The sequence below is a fragment of the Rhea americana genome, unplaced genomic scaffold, assembly GCF_003343005.1.
Source record: "Rhea americana isolate MKP2758 unplaced genomic scaffold, rheAme1 scaffold_27, whole genome shotgun sequence".
In the NCBI taxonomy this organism is placed as follows: Eukaryota; Metazoa; Chordata; class Aves; order Rheiformes; family Rheidae; genus Rhea; species Rhea americana.
Genome location: NW_028186390.1, coordinates 3,935,220 through 3,951,985, shown reverse-complemented (window position 1 = coordinate 3,951,985; position 16,766 = coordinate 3,935,220). Strand labels below are relative to the sequence as shown.

Sequence of the window (16,766 nt, the reverse complement as noted above, 5' to 3'; positions counted from 1 at the left end):
CCAAAACACCACAACATTGCTTATCGCCTCATCTAGTTTAAATCAGTCAAAAGTGAACAGGTTTTAGAACATAATGCTTATTCTCCCTACTCTTTCTTTACTGAGCTGGTTCATTCTTCATTAGCCTGAGTCAATGGAAATAATCTAACACAATTTCTCCAACAGGATGGAGGTATTCATGTACTGCTGAAATAATATTTGTTATTTTTATCTGTTATATCTGAAATAATATCTATTATTCGTAATAATATCTGTTGAAGCATGGAAGACTAAATTAGCAAGCCTACAAGGGGAAGTCCATCTTATCCTTGTGATTCAGAATGACACATACTTAGTTCAATTTTAAAGAGTAATCAGAGGTGTGTGGGCTTAAATCCAATTAGTGTACTTCAAAGATAATGTCAAAATGCTTCAGTTGGTGATTCTACTGTTTAACACCGAGCAATTCTCTTACCTCCTGTGAGCCTCAGTTTTCCAAACTACAAAATGAAAATGAAGGTGCCACGAAAAGTGCATGGCGATCTCCCGACATAAGAGATTGCAAGTATAAGGCATTATTATTAACAAGGTAATAGTCTAAAGAGAAAATTAAATTAGAGGTCTTGGAAAAGTTATATTCACATCCTAAGAAGTATCTAGATGTCATAACGATCGTTACGCTACAGACAGATCAGACAGACGCTTGTAATTGAACTTGACTGTGATCACACCAAATGTTCATGTTCTCACGTCATCTAATCAGTTATCATTCTTCTAGGACTTGTTCTTATTGATGTCTGACTCAATGAACAACATAACATTTTCCCGATTGTCACATGACTGTTAATTCAGAGAAAGTTTCACGTTAGTTTTGGATCTCTGAACCAAAACTAACAGGAATGTAGTTTTGCTGAATTTTTTCCATTGATTTATGACCTGGATCAGGCCCTGGAGATTAGGCATCACGGCTGCTACCACAGATCCCTGTACTTGAGAAAAGATTTATAGTGCACAGCTGAAGTCTTGGGTAAGAAATGTTTCCAGTCCAAAAGGATATGCAGTCAGATTAAGAACAAATAACCACCAAAATTAAGGACAACAGTTCCAGATCCTAGTTAATTCAAAACAACAAAAGTTAAGGAATATTTAAAGAGAATTTTGCAAAGCTGGGTTTAAGCAAGCCTTTCAAAGAGCAATAGTAAGGATCTTTGCAGAGGAAACCATGTGAATATGGGGAACCATGACTGAAATAAAAGGGACAATAATATTTACTGATGAAAATGCAAATGCAAATATGAGGGAAGGAAATAAATGGATCACTAAATCCAAAGGATGAAGAAGAGCACACAGATGGGAATAACAAAAAACAAAACAGATGCTAATGGAAGGAAGATAACATAGAGTCCTGGAGATGAGGATAACAAGCTCTAATATTATATAGTATTCAATGTACAGATTCAAGAAGTGGAGCTCTATATTCTCTCGACATAGAAAAGGAGATACTTCTGCAACAGATTTAGAAAAATGTATAGAGGAAAGAGAAATAAGAGATTGAATAAGGTTGTGATAATCAGGTAAAAGAATGACAAGGGTTTGGATAAGTGAGAGTAAATCCTAAAGCTACTGAAACAGAAAAAACATAGGAAATACATATGGTAATAATCAAAAATTGAGTTTTCAACTTGCTAGCATCTTTTAATTTTCAGATGAAAGCACAAACTAATTATAACAATACTTTTCTGTTCCTCATCTTCCCCTCACTGCTTAGTAAGAAGGGTGTCTACAACGCTTTTTAGACAAATGATTGCATTATATTTCACCTTACTCATCCCAGACTCAGATCAGCTAGCTCAGGTGTACTGGCAGCAATGTACCTGTCACAGTGTGAAGCTCAGCATAAACTAACCACTTGGCTATTTATCCAGAGTCTCAAGACATTTAGGGCTATGCTACCATTGCTACGCAATCTAATTTGAGCGTGTCTACACAAGTAGCAGTCAACTCAGTGCAGGCACATGTGGGATTACATGATTTTTAGAGCATGGGAAATGCTTCATCATATGGTGGGAACAGTAAAAGTATATGTAAAGCATTATGAAAAAAAAGAATATAGTTAAGTATAAAAAAGTATAAATAAATATAACTAAGTAAAAAAATATGAAAAAATACCAAAAAAAGGGAAACAAATGTCCACAATATTATTAGCCAATCATTTCAAAACACAAATTCTGTGAACACAAATTCTTAAGCTGACCATCAAAATGCTGAAAGAAAAAAAAATCTAGATGAATTATTCTGTGGCTCTGCATATTTTTAAATTGTATTCATGGAAAAGGCTTAAGTATTTTTTACATCAGAAATCTGACATTCATTTACAATCTTAGCAAAGGCTACTAAAAATGAATTATTCATAATGCACTAGAGTAACAACAATAAATATTCAAAAATATTTTTAAAAAAACAGAGTAAATCTTACAAACAAGAAGTTAACTTATAGCTTCAGATGAGAGAAACAGAGGTATGATTCTACCAGAAACTGTTAGAATGTAATAATATCCACTTAATATATTATGGTAATTTACTTTCACGTTATGCTATTGTAGTAGATTCTGGAATTCCAGTAGCTTTCTAAAGAACATATAGTGATAATATATAGTCTATTCCCAGTTTGTTTTTAGAAATACAAACACTAAATCAAAATTAGCATGCTAAAGGCTGAACCTAGAAGGCAATTAGGTTACTAAGCAGAATCAACAAATGCAAAACAAAGCTATACGTGTAACCCAAATAATGTATGCTTCCATGAAAATAATTGGTATCCAAATTACTTTTAAGCTGAACAGGAAAGGTGTTTCTACAACATCTTCTCCTAAAAATCAGATAATATCACTCTGAAAATAAAAATGTTGATAGTGTATGCAGAAATGTATCTTCCAAAGTCTGTTTTTCAACTAGGATTCTTTCAAAAGTACAGGCCATTACGTATTTCAGAGCGTCTTGTCTCTCCCTGCCCTGCAGTATAGTGGCAGCACAAGCAAGCAAAGATCTTAATTTGGCTTGTTAATTTTGGAACTGTAGGTAGTTAAGAATTTTTACAGAAAAAACGAAGTGAATCTATTTGAAGAGTATTTTAATTTTAGGAAAAAAAATGGTAACTTCTAAGGAAGTTCTAACGGACCCCTGGAGATTCTCTAGTTCAAGCCCTCGGCTCAGGCCAGGGTCAGCTAAAGCAGGTTACTCAGTGCTGTGTCCAGTCAGGTTTGGAGTATCTCCAAGGACAGAGACTCCACTTGCCCTCTGAGCAACTTGTTCCAGTGCTTTTGTCTCATTAAAAATGTACAGGATCAAGCAAAGATATTTATCTGGAGCCGAGAAGCAAATAGAAGAGCAATTGTTCTCTCTCTCAGCACTATATGTGACTGCTCGAGCCATGTACCGACCAAACCAGCAGCACCACATGCTGCATGTCACACGCTAACAGAAATGGCAGCGCACACCGCGGTGGCATCCCCCTTTGGGTGCGATGAGCAGGACCTGATGCAAATGTTTCAACTCATCCCACATTTTTATTGCTTCAGCCTCTTCCCTCCCGTTCTCTTATCCCCTACATCATCCCTAGCTGATCAAATCTTAGTAGACACAACACAAGAGTCAAAATCTTCTAAATTTCATTCATCGTTTGATTCATTTGAAATCGATGCCAGGCACACTAAACATTTCTCAGCCATTTTGCACTCATTTCACCCTGCTGAAATTTACTACAAAAGGTGCCCTGCAGTCAAGAACTCTGTCTTTTGTGCTGCTGTCTTCTACAAAATAAGGATAATAATATAGGTTATTATAAGCATAGTTGAACTAACCGAACAAAATACCACTATTTAGTCTAGCAGAAAATTTCAGCTTTCTCCTAGGTGAAAATAAAGCCTTTCCAATACCTCTTAGCTCCAAAATATTTGAGCCCAGCCATTCCTTCTGAGCTACATAGCATCATTTGTACAAGTAGAGTAAAGAATATAATTTCCTCTAGTTTTGGATAACTCTAATTCAAAGCAGACAGAGTTTAAGAATATAAACAAGATAGGGAAGCCGGAGAACTACCGTGGAGCAAGAGCAAGGAGAGGTATCCCTAACAGAATGAATGATGTTAAAATTTCTCCATTCTCACCGCTAGAGTGGATCTGAGTAACCAGGAGGATGAAATTTTGGAAGGGTAGCTGGCAGCTCATTTCAAGGCTCATAGACAGACAGAAACCTAAGATAAAGTTAGGTCTGCAATGCTACTAATTGCATCAGAAGAGACTGACCTGGACCAACCAATCGCTGAAAACTAACATGATTTTAAGAAGTAAATATTCAAAGCAATTATTTCTTTGGTCAGTAACTGCAGAATAGGTCAGTTTTTTTTCTCTATAGAGAAGCTATAGATTTATTCAAGTCCAAAGATTTTATATGACAAGAATTTTGAATCTTCTCACGAGTGATTTCCAATGCTATTATAAAAGTTTTTGGGTGAACCACAAACTCAGTTAGACTGTCTTCTTCCTACTTTTAACTGTCACAGGTGTTTATTGTGCCGCTATATATACTCACCTCTGTACATTCCTGAGTGATTAACTGATGTCATATTCATGTTCATATTAACATGTGCAGTTTGGAATAAACACAGCTGCATTTATGTCAATGATTTTATATTCAAATATATCTGATTATGCTGAAATAAACACAGCTGCATTTATTTCAGTGATTGTACATTCAGATAAGGATATTTGTTCAATGTAATGTAATGTTCCTTCTTATCGGCAGGGACATTGCTATTCTTTCTTATACTTCCCTCTATCCTTTTTCGAGATGGAAAAATTTGAGCAGAGACAGAAAAATGGGAACTGGAAAATTTATCACAGGACCTTGCATACATCATTGGGATTATTCTCAAAAATGACTTAATCATCTTTGTATAAAGTATCTTTTTTGTTGTTGCTGTATTAATTCATTGTCTATCAAAGAGCAAACTAGATAAAATCACACCAAAAGCTGAAAGTCTGACGCAGTTGTAAGTAACTATGAAGAATGTTTAGTGCTAAATCTTAAGAATGGATCTGCATGGGGTGTGTTTCTGGACAACTGCTCCTAATGTCAGCAGAGTATCTTCACCCACTAGCTTCACACGAAAACTACTTTGAATGGGAACATTAATGTAGAATTTTCTGTCCTATTATCTGATCAAATTATAGCTTTGCATGATGTTAATTTTGACTTGAAAGGATAACCTGTAACCTATTTTTAGAAAATAGTAGAATAAAAAATATTATCATATCAACTAAAAATGACTAATCATTTAACCAAAGGATAACATAAAACAAGATTTATCAGGTGAAATCAAAGTCTAGCCCAGTAACTGTGCCAGAAATGGATCCCTAGAGAAGAGCACAGGAACAAAGAAAGCATGTAGAGATACCTTCCCAGAATAAGCCCCCAATTTACAATGTACAATTTATGAACTTTCTGAAACAGAGATGGCATGTGTGTCTGGTAGCTCTCAACTGATTTTTCTTCTCTAAGTTTGTCAGCTGTTTTTTCTTTTGAAAGCACAGCACCTATAAACTTCTAGCATCCACAGCATCCTGCAGGAAGAAGCTCTACAACTTAATTAAATGATTTGAGAGGAACTATTCCCTTTTTGTTTGCTTTGAACATGTTAACAGTTAGTTTCATTTGATGGGTGTTAGTTTTCGCATAGGAAGAGACAGTGAACAACTGTTCCCTATTCATTAGCATTTTGAATGTGAATCATGGTTTTATAGACCTCTAATATATTATCCCTCAGCTGTCTCTTTTCCAGGATGAGGAGTCCTACTCTGGTTGTTCCTCACACAAGACTGTTAAAACTCTGCTCTGAAAGTACAATTATCCAAACTAAGAAACTTCTGCTTCGATTTCCAGTTGCTTATTCCTGTTCCTCTTCAGGTCAGTCAAATGGCAAATCAATTTTTGTGCAGTAGTTTGCACACTACCTGGGGGTACAGGGTACAGTTAACACCCTAATTCTGGACTGATGCTATTATATTAATTCCTCTCACATTGTTGTTAGCTCTATAAGTCATTAATATCCATTTCCCACAAGTTAAGATACTTGACTAACGCTGTATTTGTTAGCTGATATCACATCAACACTAAGCACTCCTCCATTTGTAAAAATGTCTACCATACTGTATTCTGTTTAGATATTTAAAAGGTTAATATTTAGTTCCATTTGCAATGCTGACCTAGCAAGAAAAAAATTAATTTGGCATTACAGCAGTAACATCAATTTCCCATGTAACTTTAGTAATGCATTTACTGGAAAGAGATTAATATCAATTCCATAAATCATTCACATGCTTTTTCCGGAGTTTGAGACATCTGAGTAATGTCACATATGTTAACTGATATCACTTTGTGCATGCTACATCCATTAATCTATGCCTGGGGTCATCATTAAAAAAAAATCAATCTTTACTTCTTAATTTTTTTGTGATTTCTAACCTGCAGTAGTCCAAAGGTATAGATACTTTTGCACAGAATAACACTGATCTGAACAGGGAATAGACATTTTCAGAAAAGGAAAACATTTGTTAAATTATCCCTAGTGGTAGCAATAACCGCTTAACATCTTTATGTGAAATATGGTATAAATTACTTCCAGCAATAAGAAAATAACTAAAATAAAGTCTTTCATTAATCAGACACACGTTGCTGCCACAAAAGTAGGGTGAAAACAGACACCACTACGGAAATATTTCAAGAACTTTCATTTATTTTGTTTCTACATTGTATATAAGTATTCTTAAACAAGTGAAGGCCAAAACAGTCTACTTGACTTAGTGATTCTAGCTAAAAATCACCTATTATAGGAAATCTAGAACAAAAATTACATTTGACTTCAAGGAGCAGTTTAGTATACTACTGAAAAGGGTTTAAATACAATTGACAGAAAATAACTTTAAACACCGGATTTTTGCTATTTCTGTTACTCTGCCATTACTATCTCTGCTTGTATTGTTTTATTCCTATTCTAGGATATTATAGCAGTACTACTGAAATCAAGGTGAAGAAGGGTATTTCTATTCACCTAAATGGAAACACAGTCAGAATCACATTATTTAAAAATTTTGGAAGCATATTACAATAGTGTATCAGTTATATGCCAAAATGCAACCATTTTCTAGAGTGAGTTTCAGTATTTCTTTGAGCATACTGCTAACAATATTGCTTTCAGTGTTATCTTAATTTCCATTTTTAAATTTTGCATCATGATGTGTCCATTTCAGAAATTTCTGTAATTCAAAATTTACAATATTTTAGTAATCACAAGTAAGATTAATCTTACCCACTTTTAGTTGTCTAAAGCTAGTCTCATCTTAGCAACCGGGACTTAGGTATCCCCAAAGGGCAACTCATCCTATACTATCTTTGCTTTTGTTCGAAAGGTATCTTTCATGGTAAAGCTCAATGGCCTATTTCACACCTGTAAGAGCTTACGAGATCAGTGGAATTACAATTACTTACTGCAAGTCTGAGTGTTGTATAAAGTGTTCTGTAAGTGCATTATCCTATTTTTGAAATACAGAAAGATATTTCAAAGTTTAACAAAAATGATATGAGAGTACATATTAGTCACATGAGATCTCTTAATACAATGCAGATCATAACTTAGTCCAACTGATTAATATCATTTGCACTCTATCAGCATGGAATTTTTTATCAGGTTTCTAATATGAAATGTACTATTTGATAAACTTGCTGTAGGAAGAGACTCACTAATGTTTGTCAGTCATTTTCACTTTAAGGTGGTGGTACACCAGTCACGACAATAATATCAGGTTTACAGTAATTGAGGTTGAATTTAAAATTTTACAAAACTTTAATTACAACCTCTTGAACATAATCCACAACACACAAATTACACAATCATAACATTTTTTTCATAAAAAATAAGAATTCATCCAAAGGATAGAAGATTTAATGACTCTTGGCAGAGTTCCACTTCTTGGTTGAAATGAGAATAAAAGCAGACGGCAGCTTCATTTTTAATTTCAAGAAACAGTATTTTTTAACATTTAAACAGCATTATATTTGACTAACAAGCCAAAATATATATTTTCAAGACCTTATAAAAAGCCCCTGTATTTAACTTATGAATGCTGAGATTTATCATTCTGTGAGTGAACCCTGTTCCCTCAAACCTCGGAAAACATAACAAAACAACCAATTTGAGCCACAAGCAGCAGAAACCATCAAGCTTGGGTTTTGAGGCTTTTGTTTTCTGTTCTTCATTCTGTCACCATAATCATTATCATAATTCCACATATCAATATCACAGCCTAACTCCAGCTTGCTCCCATGTTCCCTGTGGCATCCTATCTGACAAGACTGAAGGTGTTGTGGTTAATCCAGAAGTATATGCAGACCAGACAGACCAGCCGATACACCCATGGGGACTGGAAAACTAGGTGCTACAAAGAAAAGTAACAATATTTGAATTCCCTCTGCTTTTTCTTCGGGGAAGCCACAGCTAGTAGTGTCAACAGAGGTTCTTGATATGCTGCTTCTCTACAAGAGCCACTAGAAGGCAAATGATATTGCTATTTTTGAGTCCAGCTCGATAGAAACAATAAGGCAAGCTGTGGCTACACTCCTGCAAACATAGTTCTTGCACAATGAGAAAAAAGGTTTGGATGCCTCTGCAGGTGTAGCGTACTGTCAGCTGGGAAGAACTTACAGCACTGTCAGAGCGCCCCTGTGAAGAACAGGCTGTTGAGTGCATGGCACCTCTTACGGATATTTCAAGGTGTACTCCTCTAGCAGTTGTAAAGACATAGCCTGAATTCATGACAGTGTGAGCCATGCCTTGTCTCTAGCTAGAACAGGTGTTGGCAGACTCTAGAAAGTCCAAAACAAGATATTTCAAAGAACAAGTCATCCATGTTGTCTCATGGGACCTTGTAGAGTTCTCTGAGAATACAGCATGCTCAAGGTTTCTCCTGACACATACCAGAGACATAGGCAGGAAATCTGAAGTCAAACTGTTTGAACTCTTAGAAAATCTAGTCAACCACCAGCAGCAGCTCTGTCACAGGACAGTATAAACTCAAATCTGTAGACCCCAATCTTTCCATGAAAACAAAGAAAAACATCCATGACCTTTTCATGGTTTGTGGTGAGTTTCAGAGCTGGTCACTCAGAACTTATTGCTCCCCACGTTATTCAGTAGCATATTGGGCTTGGAAACAAAGTAGTGATATCACAGTCAGCTGTAGGTCCTTCCTTTTCTGAGTTCTAACATAAAGGACATCGTTGCAGCTTGCATATCCTGTAGACAAATACTTAGTTGCCATACTTTGGGGTTATTGCCAAAATTCATCCTCCCTTTGCAGAGCTCAGAGATTGGAATGGCACTCTGCGCAAGAGGTTGTACCAGCAGAGGCACCATAAACATATGGTTTCCTTTTTAAGGATTGAGACATCTTCTGCTTTACAGTTTCTTCTTCCACCTTGCAAAACAGGCATGAAGGCTTCAATGGAAATTAATAAATTAAATAATTATTTCCTCACACAGAATGTAAGCTACTTCAGTTATACAAACTCACAGAAAAAAAAATGTTTTTCAATGGGAATCATCTAAAAAAGATGCTGGTGCAGAAAAAATAAGTGGTTAAGCAAGTAAAAAGAAACCTTAGACACAACACAGAAGAGCCTGCTGATTAAACTGAGGCCATTAGAAATATCATGTACTAAGCCAGCAAAAGAAAGCAGGGGTAACTGCCCAGACTGAACTTTAAAGTCATTTAGACCCACACAAAATAAAATGCTTGAAATACCAATTCACCTTGAGTGTGTAAAGACACCAGATTCCCTAAAGAACATCAATACATCCAAGTCTGGACCTGACACAATCAGGAAGGGCTTGTTTGTACAGCAGGAGTAAATACATCCATTTCCCAGGATCACTATCTTTTGCAAAACTCCCAGGCCAGGCCGGATAGAATGAGAGATGAATATTTGTAGAGCACTGCATTGCTGCTAAGCTCACTCTGAATTGATAATTTAATGCATTAATGAATAATGGGAAAAAGGAATTATAACTGACCCAAATTTATGTATTTCAAATATGACATTTATTTCCTTCTAACTAATTCTATGCACAGATAACAGTGCTCCATTTTCCCCTGAAACTATCTCATGGTTTCCTAGGAAAAATGAGGTTATCCAAAATCATGTTGTCATATGCAAGAAATCTGAATTTTCATCTGTTTCTTTCATGCTAATAGCAACCAGACATAAAAAGTTTCTATTGTCCTTACATATTCTTAAATATTAGAAATTCTTAAATATTCTTAAATATTAATACAGATAACAAAGAAGGTTCCAGTTGTTAGAACATTAGCTTGGATTATGGGAGACATGAATTTCCTGAGATACTTGCAAGCTAATTATATTCTCTCTCCTTTGCTCTTTCTTCTGCTATATAGGATAAGATCACTTTTGTGGGATAAAGGGTTCAACGAGCATTCTTAACTTTCAATAATTTTACAGCAAAGATTCTTGCACTAGTATTAAATTCATTAAGGGAAAGCTAGGTGCAAGTTGCACACTGGTTAGGTAGCAGTTCTTCTAAGAAGGATCTAGAGTGTATAAGGGGTCATAAACTGAACAGAAGTGAACAATGCCATGCTATGTTGTGAAACACGAAATATTGTGATTACAGTGTCCACAGTAGGAGTAAATAGATTGTAAAGCATGTTATGTAATAAACTCTACAACGTATTGTCACCAGAACATCTGAGTACCATGTTCAGCTAGGATCACTGTACGTCAAACAAAGCATGCAGCAGTTGGAGAGAGGCTAGAAGAAAGTGAGAAGAATGAATGGAAATTTGGAAAATACGACCAGCAAGGAACTACTGAAAAAAAAACAGTAGTTCTTTAACCTAGGGAGGGAAACGCCAACGGAAGATACAGTAACAGTTTTCCATTAAGTAAAAGAAGAAAGAAATAGTCTGCTTTCTGTGCCAGAGGACTGAAAAAGAAGCAACACCTTTTTGTTAAGAATATTTCTACACAGAAGGGAAAAGTTTCTTACAGTAAGTAAAGTAAAAAAATTAGAATAGACTGCTGTTTCTTCATTGAAATATTTCTCACTGAAAATCTGCAAGAGCAGGATAGATAAACATCTCTCAGGAATGACTAAGGTATAGTCTATTTTGCTTTTCAACAGACGAGTGAACTAAAAAGACATCTCAATGTCTTTTTAATAATTTCACAAAAATACAATGCAATACACAACAGAAAACTCAACATAGTTTTTTCAGAACAGTTTTCAGAACACAGCTCTCTATCTCAAAAAAACTCAAGCTTGTAAATATTATTTAACACAATAATGATAGCCATTACAAAAATGAAAACAAATTAAATAGCATGTCTTCTATACATGTTAGCCTGTTTTCTTTTATCTACAAGTTTAATACTTTTTCTCTTTTCTGAGAGATTTTTACTTCCATTTGTGTAATATAAAACCACAGTCTCTCTGAAAAATAAGGCTGGAAGGAAACTTTCAGTTTCACTTGCCAGGTCTTTCATGAAAATATAGAATATGGTCAGGGACAGGAACAACACTTGTGGAATCACATTCAACACAATATTATTTTGAAAGGCAACTATTAACAAATATAATTGTTCAGTCAATTTTGCATATATCCTACATTAGTTTCATCATAACAATGATTACATGCAATGAAAATACTATTTAAATCAATGTCAGAAGTTCTATTGATGTTACACTGAGGCTATAATGACTAAGTAGTATAACTGTTGCACTTTTTAAAATTACATAGTGTTTACTTTTAAAGGTTTGTAAATCCTTACAAAATCATAACTATTAAGGACTTGTAGTACCTCTGAAGTAGCAGGGGTCTTAGATTTGAATGACACACTTTTGCTTAGCAATAACATTATCATAACAGAGGAAACATGACTTAGCCAAAAAAAAAAAAAAAAAAGAAGTATCCCGGTTGCCTATTTCCTTTAGGAACATTTAAGTCAACAAGATGACAAAAATTTCGAAATTATTATAAAGTTAACAAGATTTGTTTTATAGTCTGTTCTTTGAAAAAGGAAAGTTCACTAGGATGTACTATGTAGATCTAATACAAATTGTAAGGTGGTACTCAAAAGTATAGCAATATACTATTGTATATACGCTGTATACTACTTTTGGCTGACACAAAGGGGTAGATTTCAGCAGTAATAATAATTTGATAATATATCTAATAATTAGTTAAATTGCTTTGACCAGTTAAGGTGCTCTAAACAATCACTTGGCTGACACATAGCAAAAGAGAGTGAATTTACAAATGAAGGGTACACAATATTATTACCATTCTTGCCAATATATTATTAGAATGAGAAAGAAAATGCAGTTATTAATTTTATCCATATTTGTATTTTGGAGATGTCTGAATACACAAAGCAACATCAGAGCCTCATCATGCTACAATGTAAATAAACACAGATATATTATTGTCAAAATACATACGGTATGAAATTTACCTTGGATTTTTTAAAACAGAATTAATTCTATTGTTCAAAATTGGTATTAAACCATCCTGCAGTGATGCACATTACTTCATGAATAATCAGATGGGTACTACTGATCTTCTTCATGGCATACCAGCTCAACACAATAAAATAAATTTCTCAGCTTGGCCAACTGATTAATTTTATAAGCTATTTTCTGATTAAAAAAATCATAAAATCATAACTATTGTAAAATAGCATCCCAAATATTTTTTAGAAATACATAAGGATTGCCTGATCTTTCAGAAACAGCCTAAAAATAAGATACTATTTATTACTCACTGCATCATTTACACCTTTACATAATGTAATCAAAGGATTTAAATAACTCAATTTAATATGTATCCAGGAACTGGCAGCTAGTATTCCACCCTGAGGGATGTATTTCTTCATAAAAAGCTCATTTTACAAGGCACTGTAGTTTTGGCATTACCAGCACCTTTCACATAAACCAGGCTGGAAACTATAGTTTATCCTGCCAAATTCCTTTTGTACATATGGTGTTTAACAGTGCTTGGTAGGTCTGTAAGCCAATAATAATAGATTTAAGCTAAAACCTGGAGACACACATATATGTAATACAAAAATTTTGATTGTGCTACATATGCATATACATATTTACTTACATACTCATACAAGATATAAACATACATGATTCAAAATATTCTTTAGATTAATATACTAACTATAACTTTTGCAAAAATAGTTTCTTTCAGTTTGCAGTAGCTTCCCAAAATCTAATTCTGCTCCCATTGACATCAGAGGCAGAACTTCCAATAACCTCAGCAGCACAGAAAGAGGCCACCAGAAATGCAAATAAGGCATATGTTTAAAGACAGTAAGTATATATTTGTAAAATCTTCTAACTGTTCAAGGATGGACTTGGCACATTATCAGGTTAACCTCCCCAATATACTTCCAAAATAAAATGTAAAATGCCGAAAATACTTACCACTTTCAAAACAGGCATCAAATGTAAGATGTCCTTTTTTAGGCTGTCCACAGTAACCAGCTGGGAGAACAGTGTACTTGCTCACATTCCCTGCTATAATATCTTCACTTCCTATGTCACTACCTGTCACAATAAAAGCAAACAAACAAACAGAAAATAAATAGGTAGATAATCATGAGTATGAAACAAAAAAAACTCTAAAAAACACTGAACAGATATTCCCCCCATGCTTTTCTACATAACATAGAATTTGCACCATTTAACACAGACACAGCCAAATGCACTTTCATTTTAACATTTACTCACCAATTTCTGTATATTAATGGTATCATGCATTAAATCTTCTATAAGTAGCAAACCACACAAATATTCTACTTAAGTTCTTCTTTTAGTAAGGTAAGTGATACTATCCAGAGAACTTCTCCAAAAAGGAGAAGTTTGGAAAGCATTCTGTAGCCAGTCCCCCACCACCATGTTGCCGAGTGCTGAGGTATACTGATCTCTTTGGAGAAGTGAGTGATATATCAGGCAGAGACAAAGTCTCCACACACCAGAACCCTCACTCTAGTTTTCAGTGTGTTCTCATCAGCTCTGTCTCTATTCAAAAAGAAAATAGGAATCCTTTATTGAAGCAACATGAGGTGGTTTGAATACAACACAAAAAGTGATATGAATGAGATCATGTAAAACAGATTCTGGAGTAGCCTCATATAGAGGTCTGAAAACAGGACTCCCTAGTGCCAAGGATTCCCACTCAAGCCCAAGCTGCTCTTCCCTTAACACATCTCAGGGAAGTCTTCAGAGCCACCAAGCACAAGTCTGTCTTTTGGATTGCACCTCAGTAAAGTTGAGGATCCTGCACACAGCAAACACTCTTTCACTTCTTTCCAAGCCAATGCCCAGGACTGATGCTCTAACACAGTCTCCAGAGTCTTTCATGAACCTGTTCTCTTCTGACTTGTAGAAATATCTCTCCTGCTGCTGCTGGAGGAATTATGAAGTCCTCCAGCAGAGGTTACTGGGCAGAGGTTTTATTGGCCATCCATAAAATACCCAGCAAGGAACCTGCACATTCATGAAAATATATACAACAAAATTGAAATATTTTAACCTATTCTGTAATGTAGTTGCTAACAATAATAACTTGATTATATATTCTACAGCAGCCACTCTTTTTCTTAAAGCTCCAACCCTTTGATGTCTGTGACCTTGTGAGGATCTGCTGTCTTTTTTTTTTTAAACAAAAAACAAGTTTCCAACCTGCCCAGTTGTAAAAAAAAATTACAGTGTTATGCAGATGAGCTCTAAGACCTCAGAAACCATAATTATTTTCAAAATTATAAAGATTTTTACATCAGTCTCAAATGACTTTTTGAGACTTGACTCTCTGTGTTCTAATGTTTGGGGTTGGCATAACTGAATCTGTACCAGTGCAATATTCCAAACTGCAATAAAGATGCCAATAAATCTAGTGAAAATAAAATTTTAAAATTTTCTTTGCAGGAAATCACATGAATTCAAGTTGATATTATACTAGACAATACTAAATGATTTTTTTCAAGTAGAACTAAATCATACCCTTCTTAAATCTGGTATTTCATACACACACACATATATATATATATATATATATATATATATACATACACACACACACACAGATAGTTTTTTCTTTAAAAATATAAGATGAAATCAAATTGTATCTAATGAGACAGACAGCAAAACATAAAAAGGATGTTGAGTCCCCACTACATACTGTGTCTATATCACATATGCATGGTAAAAGAGCACTAGATTTCGTGCTGACCAGAAAATATAGATGTAAAAGCACGAAGGCCTGATTTGTAAGTTATTGGAAATACAGTGTATGCTACTGTTCCTCATTAATTGTTTCAGGTGCTCATGGAACAGTCAGCACAATGCAATTTGTCAGCTTCTTGCCTCCTGAAACTAAATGTTTTAACTTCTGTAATTTTGAAGTTTTACTGATACTTTTGAATATCTTTGCAATTTTCTTTTGCTCTTTTCTTAAAAAAAAAAGTTGCTGCATACAAGTATATGCAATCAAGTGTGATCTTCAGTTGGATCTACTTCTTTCACTGGAGCACTCTAATATATATATTCTACACAGATTTTCTAGTATTTCAAGAGCTGGATCCCTATTGTAGCCTATTCCTCAGGATGGGCACTAATTGGATTTTTCTGTTCCATCTAGCTGCCTGTTTTCATGAACCTTAAACAAATTTAGAACTTTTTAGACTGTAACTCCCCCTCATATTTGGAAATCAAAAGTTATTACAAGAGAGAGACGTACATTTGTAGGGGTATGCAATGGAGTGATTACCTGAGCCTTGCCTCCTTAGAAAACGAAACTCAGGAAAAAATATACAGTAATAAAGAAACACAAAAAAATGGGTTTTTTTTATTTCATAATAAAAATATATAAAAACAGAAATTTTCTATACTACTTCATGATATCTGCCAAAATATGTCTGTAGTATGCATATTGAAAACTGTGTCCTCTTTGTCAAATTACACTAACAAATTGCAGTATCCAAAACATTTGTTTCCAAATAGGGATGGAAAAACACAGTAATACGGGGGTTTTTTTACATTTGAGAAATATGGGGAAAAAAAGAAAACAAGTTAGCATTTACATATTATACATGAATATGAAATAATGGAATAACTGTATAAACATAACTAGCTATTCATTCTTCTGACATTGGTTCAGCACTTTCTTCACTGTGTACTCTTTGGAAAACAAATATTTAACAATGGAAAAACTATCTTTGGTGTTAGAGAAAATGAAAAGGAATGTGTAGAAGGCATATGATGGAATAATGGGGTGATAATATCTTATTTCACTCTGATAAATAGGGCTACTGAGGCCCTTAGAAATAGACTTTTGGTCAGTACTGATTTTTTGACATTTAAATGGGTTACAGGGGATGATGAATGTGACATAAAGCTCAATTTGTTTTATTTTTATATTGAAAACTATTTCACACAAATGTTACAAGCAATTCATATTGGCCCTGAATGATGAAAACAGCTTATTAATTAAAACTGACCTTTCTATACATAAATGTATTCCACCTCTTGAGGCAAAACACCTTAGCTGAGGTAACAAATTATATCAATGTATTACTGACACCACAGCTAAAGGGTCTGTCAGACTTTCTATTATATACCCATATTTCCAGAGATATATAAATCCTGA

General features: G+C 34.6%; 1 protein-coding gene across 1 annotated transcript in view; it reads right to left on the bottom strand.

Annotated features, from left to right (window-relative positions):
* AGBL4 (AGBL carboxypeptidase 4) overlaps positions 1-14,017 on the bottom strand; it is a 542,375-nt gene extending 528,358 nt beyond the window's left edge. The window contains exons 1-2 of the mRNA XM_085308189.1: positions 13,951-14,017; positions 13,544-13,666 (exon numbers count right to left, since the gene is read on the bottom strand). Of these exons, the coding sequence (XP_085164315.1) occupies positions 13,544-13,666; positions 13,951-14,017 (190 nt within the window). The remainder of the gene's footprint in view (positions 1-13,543; positions 13,667-13,950) is intronic.
* Between the last annotated feature and the right edge of the window lie 2,749 nt (positions 14,018-16,766).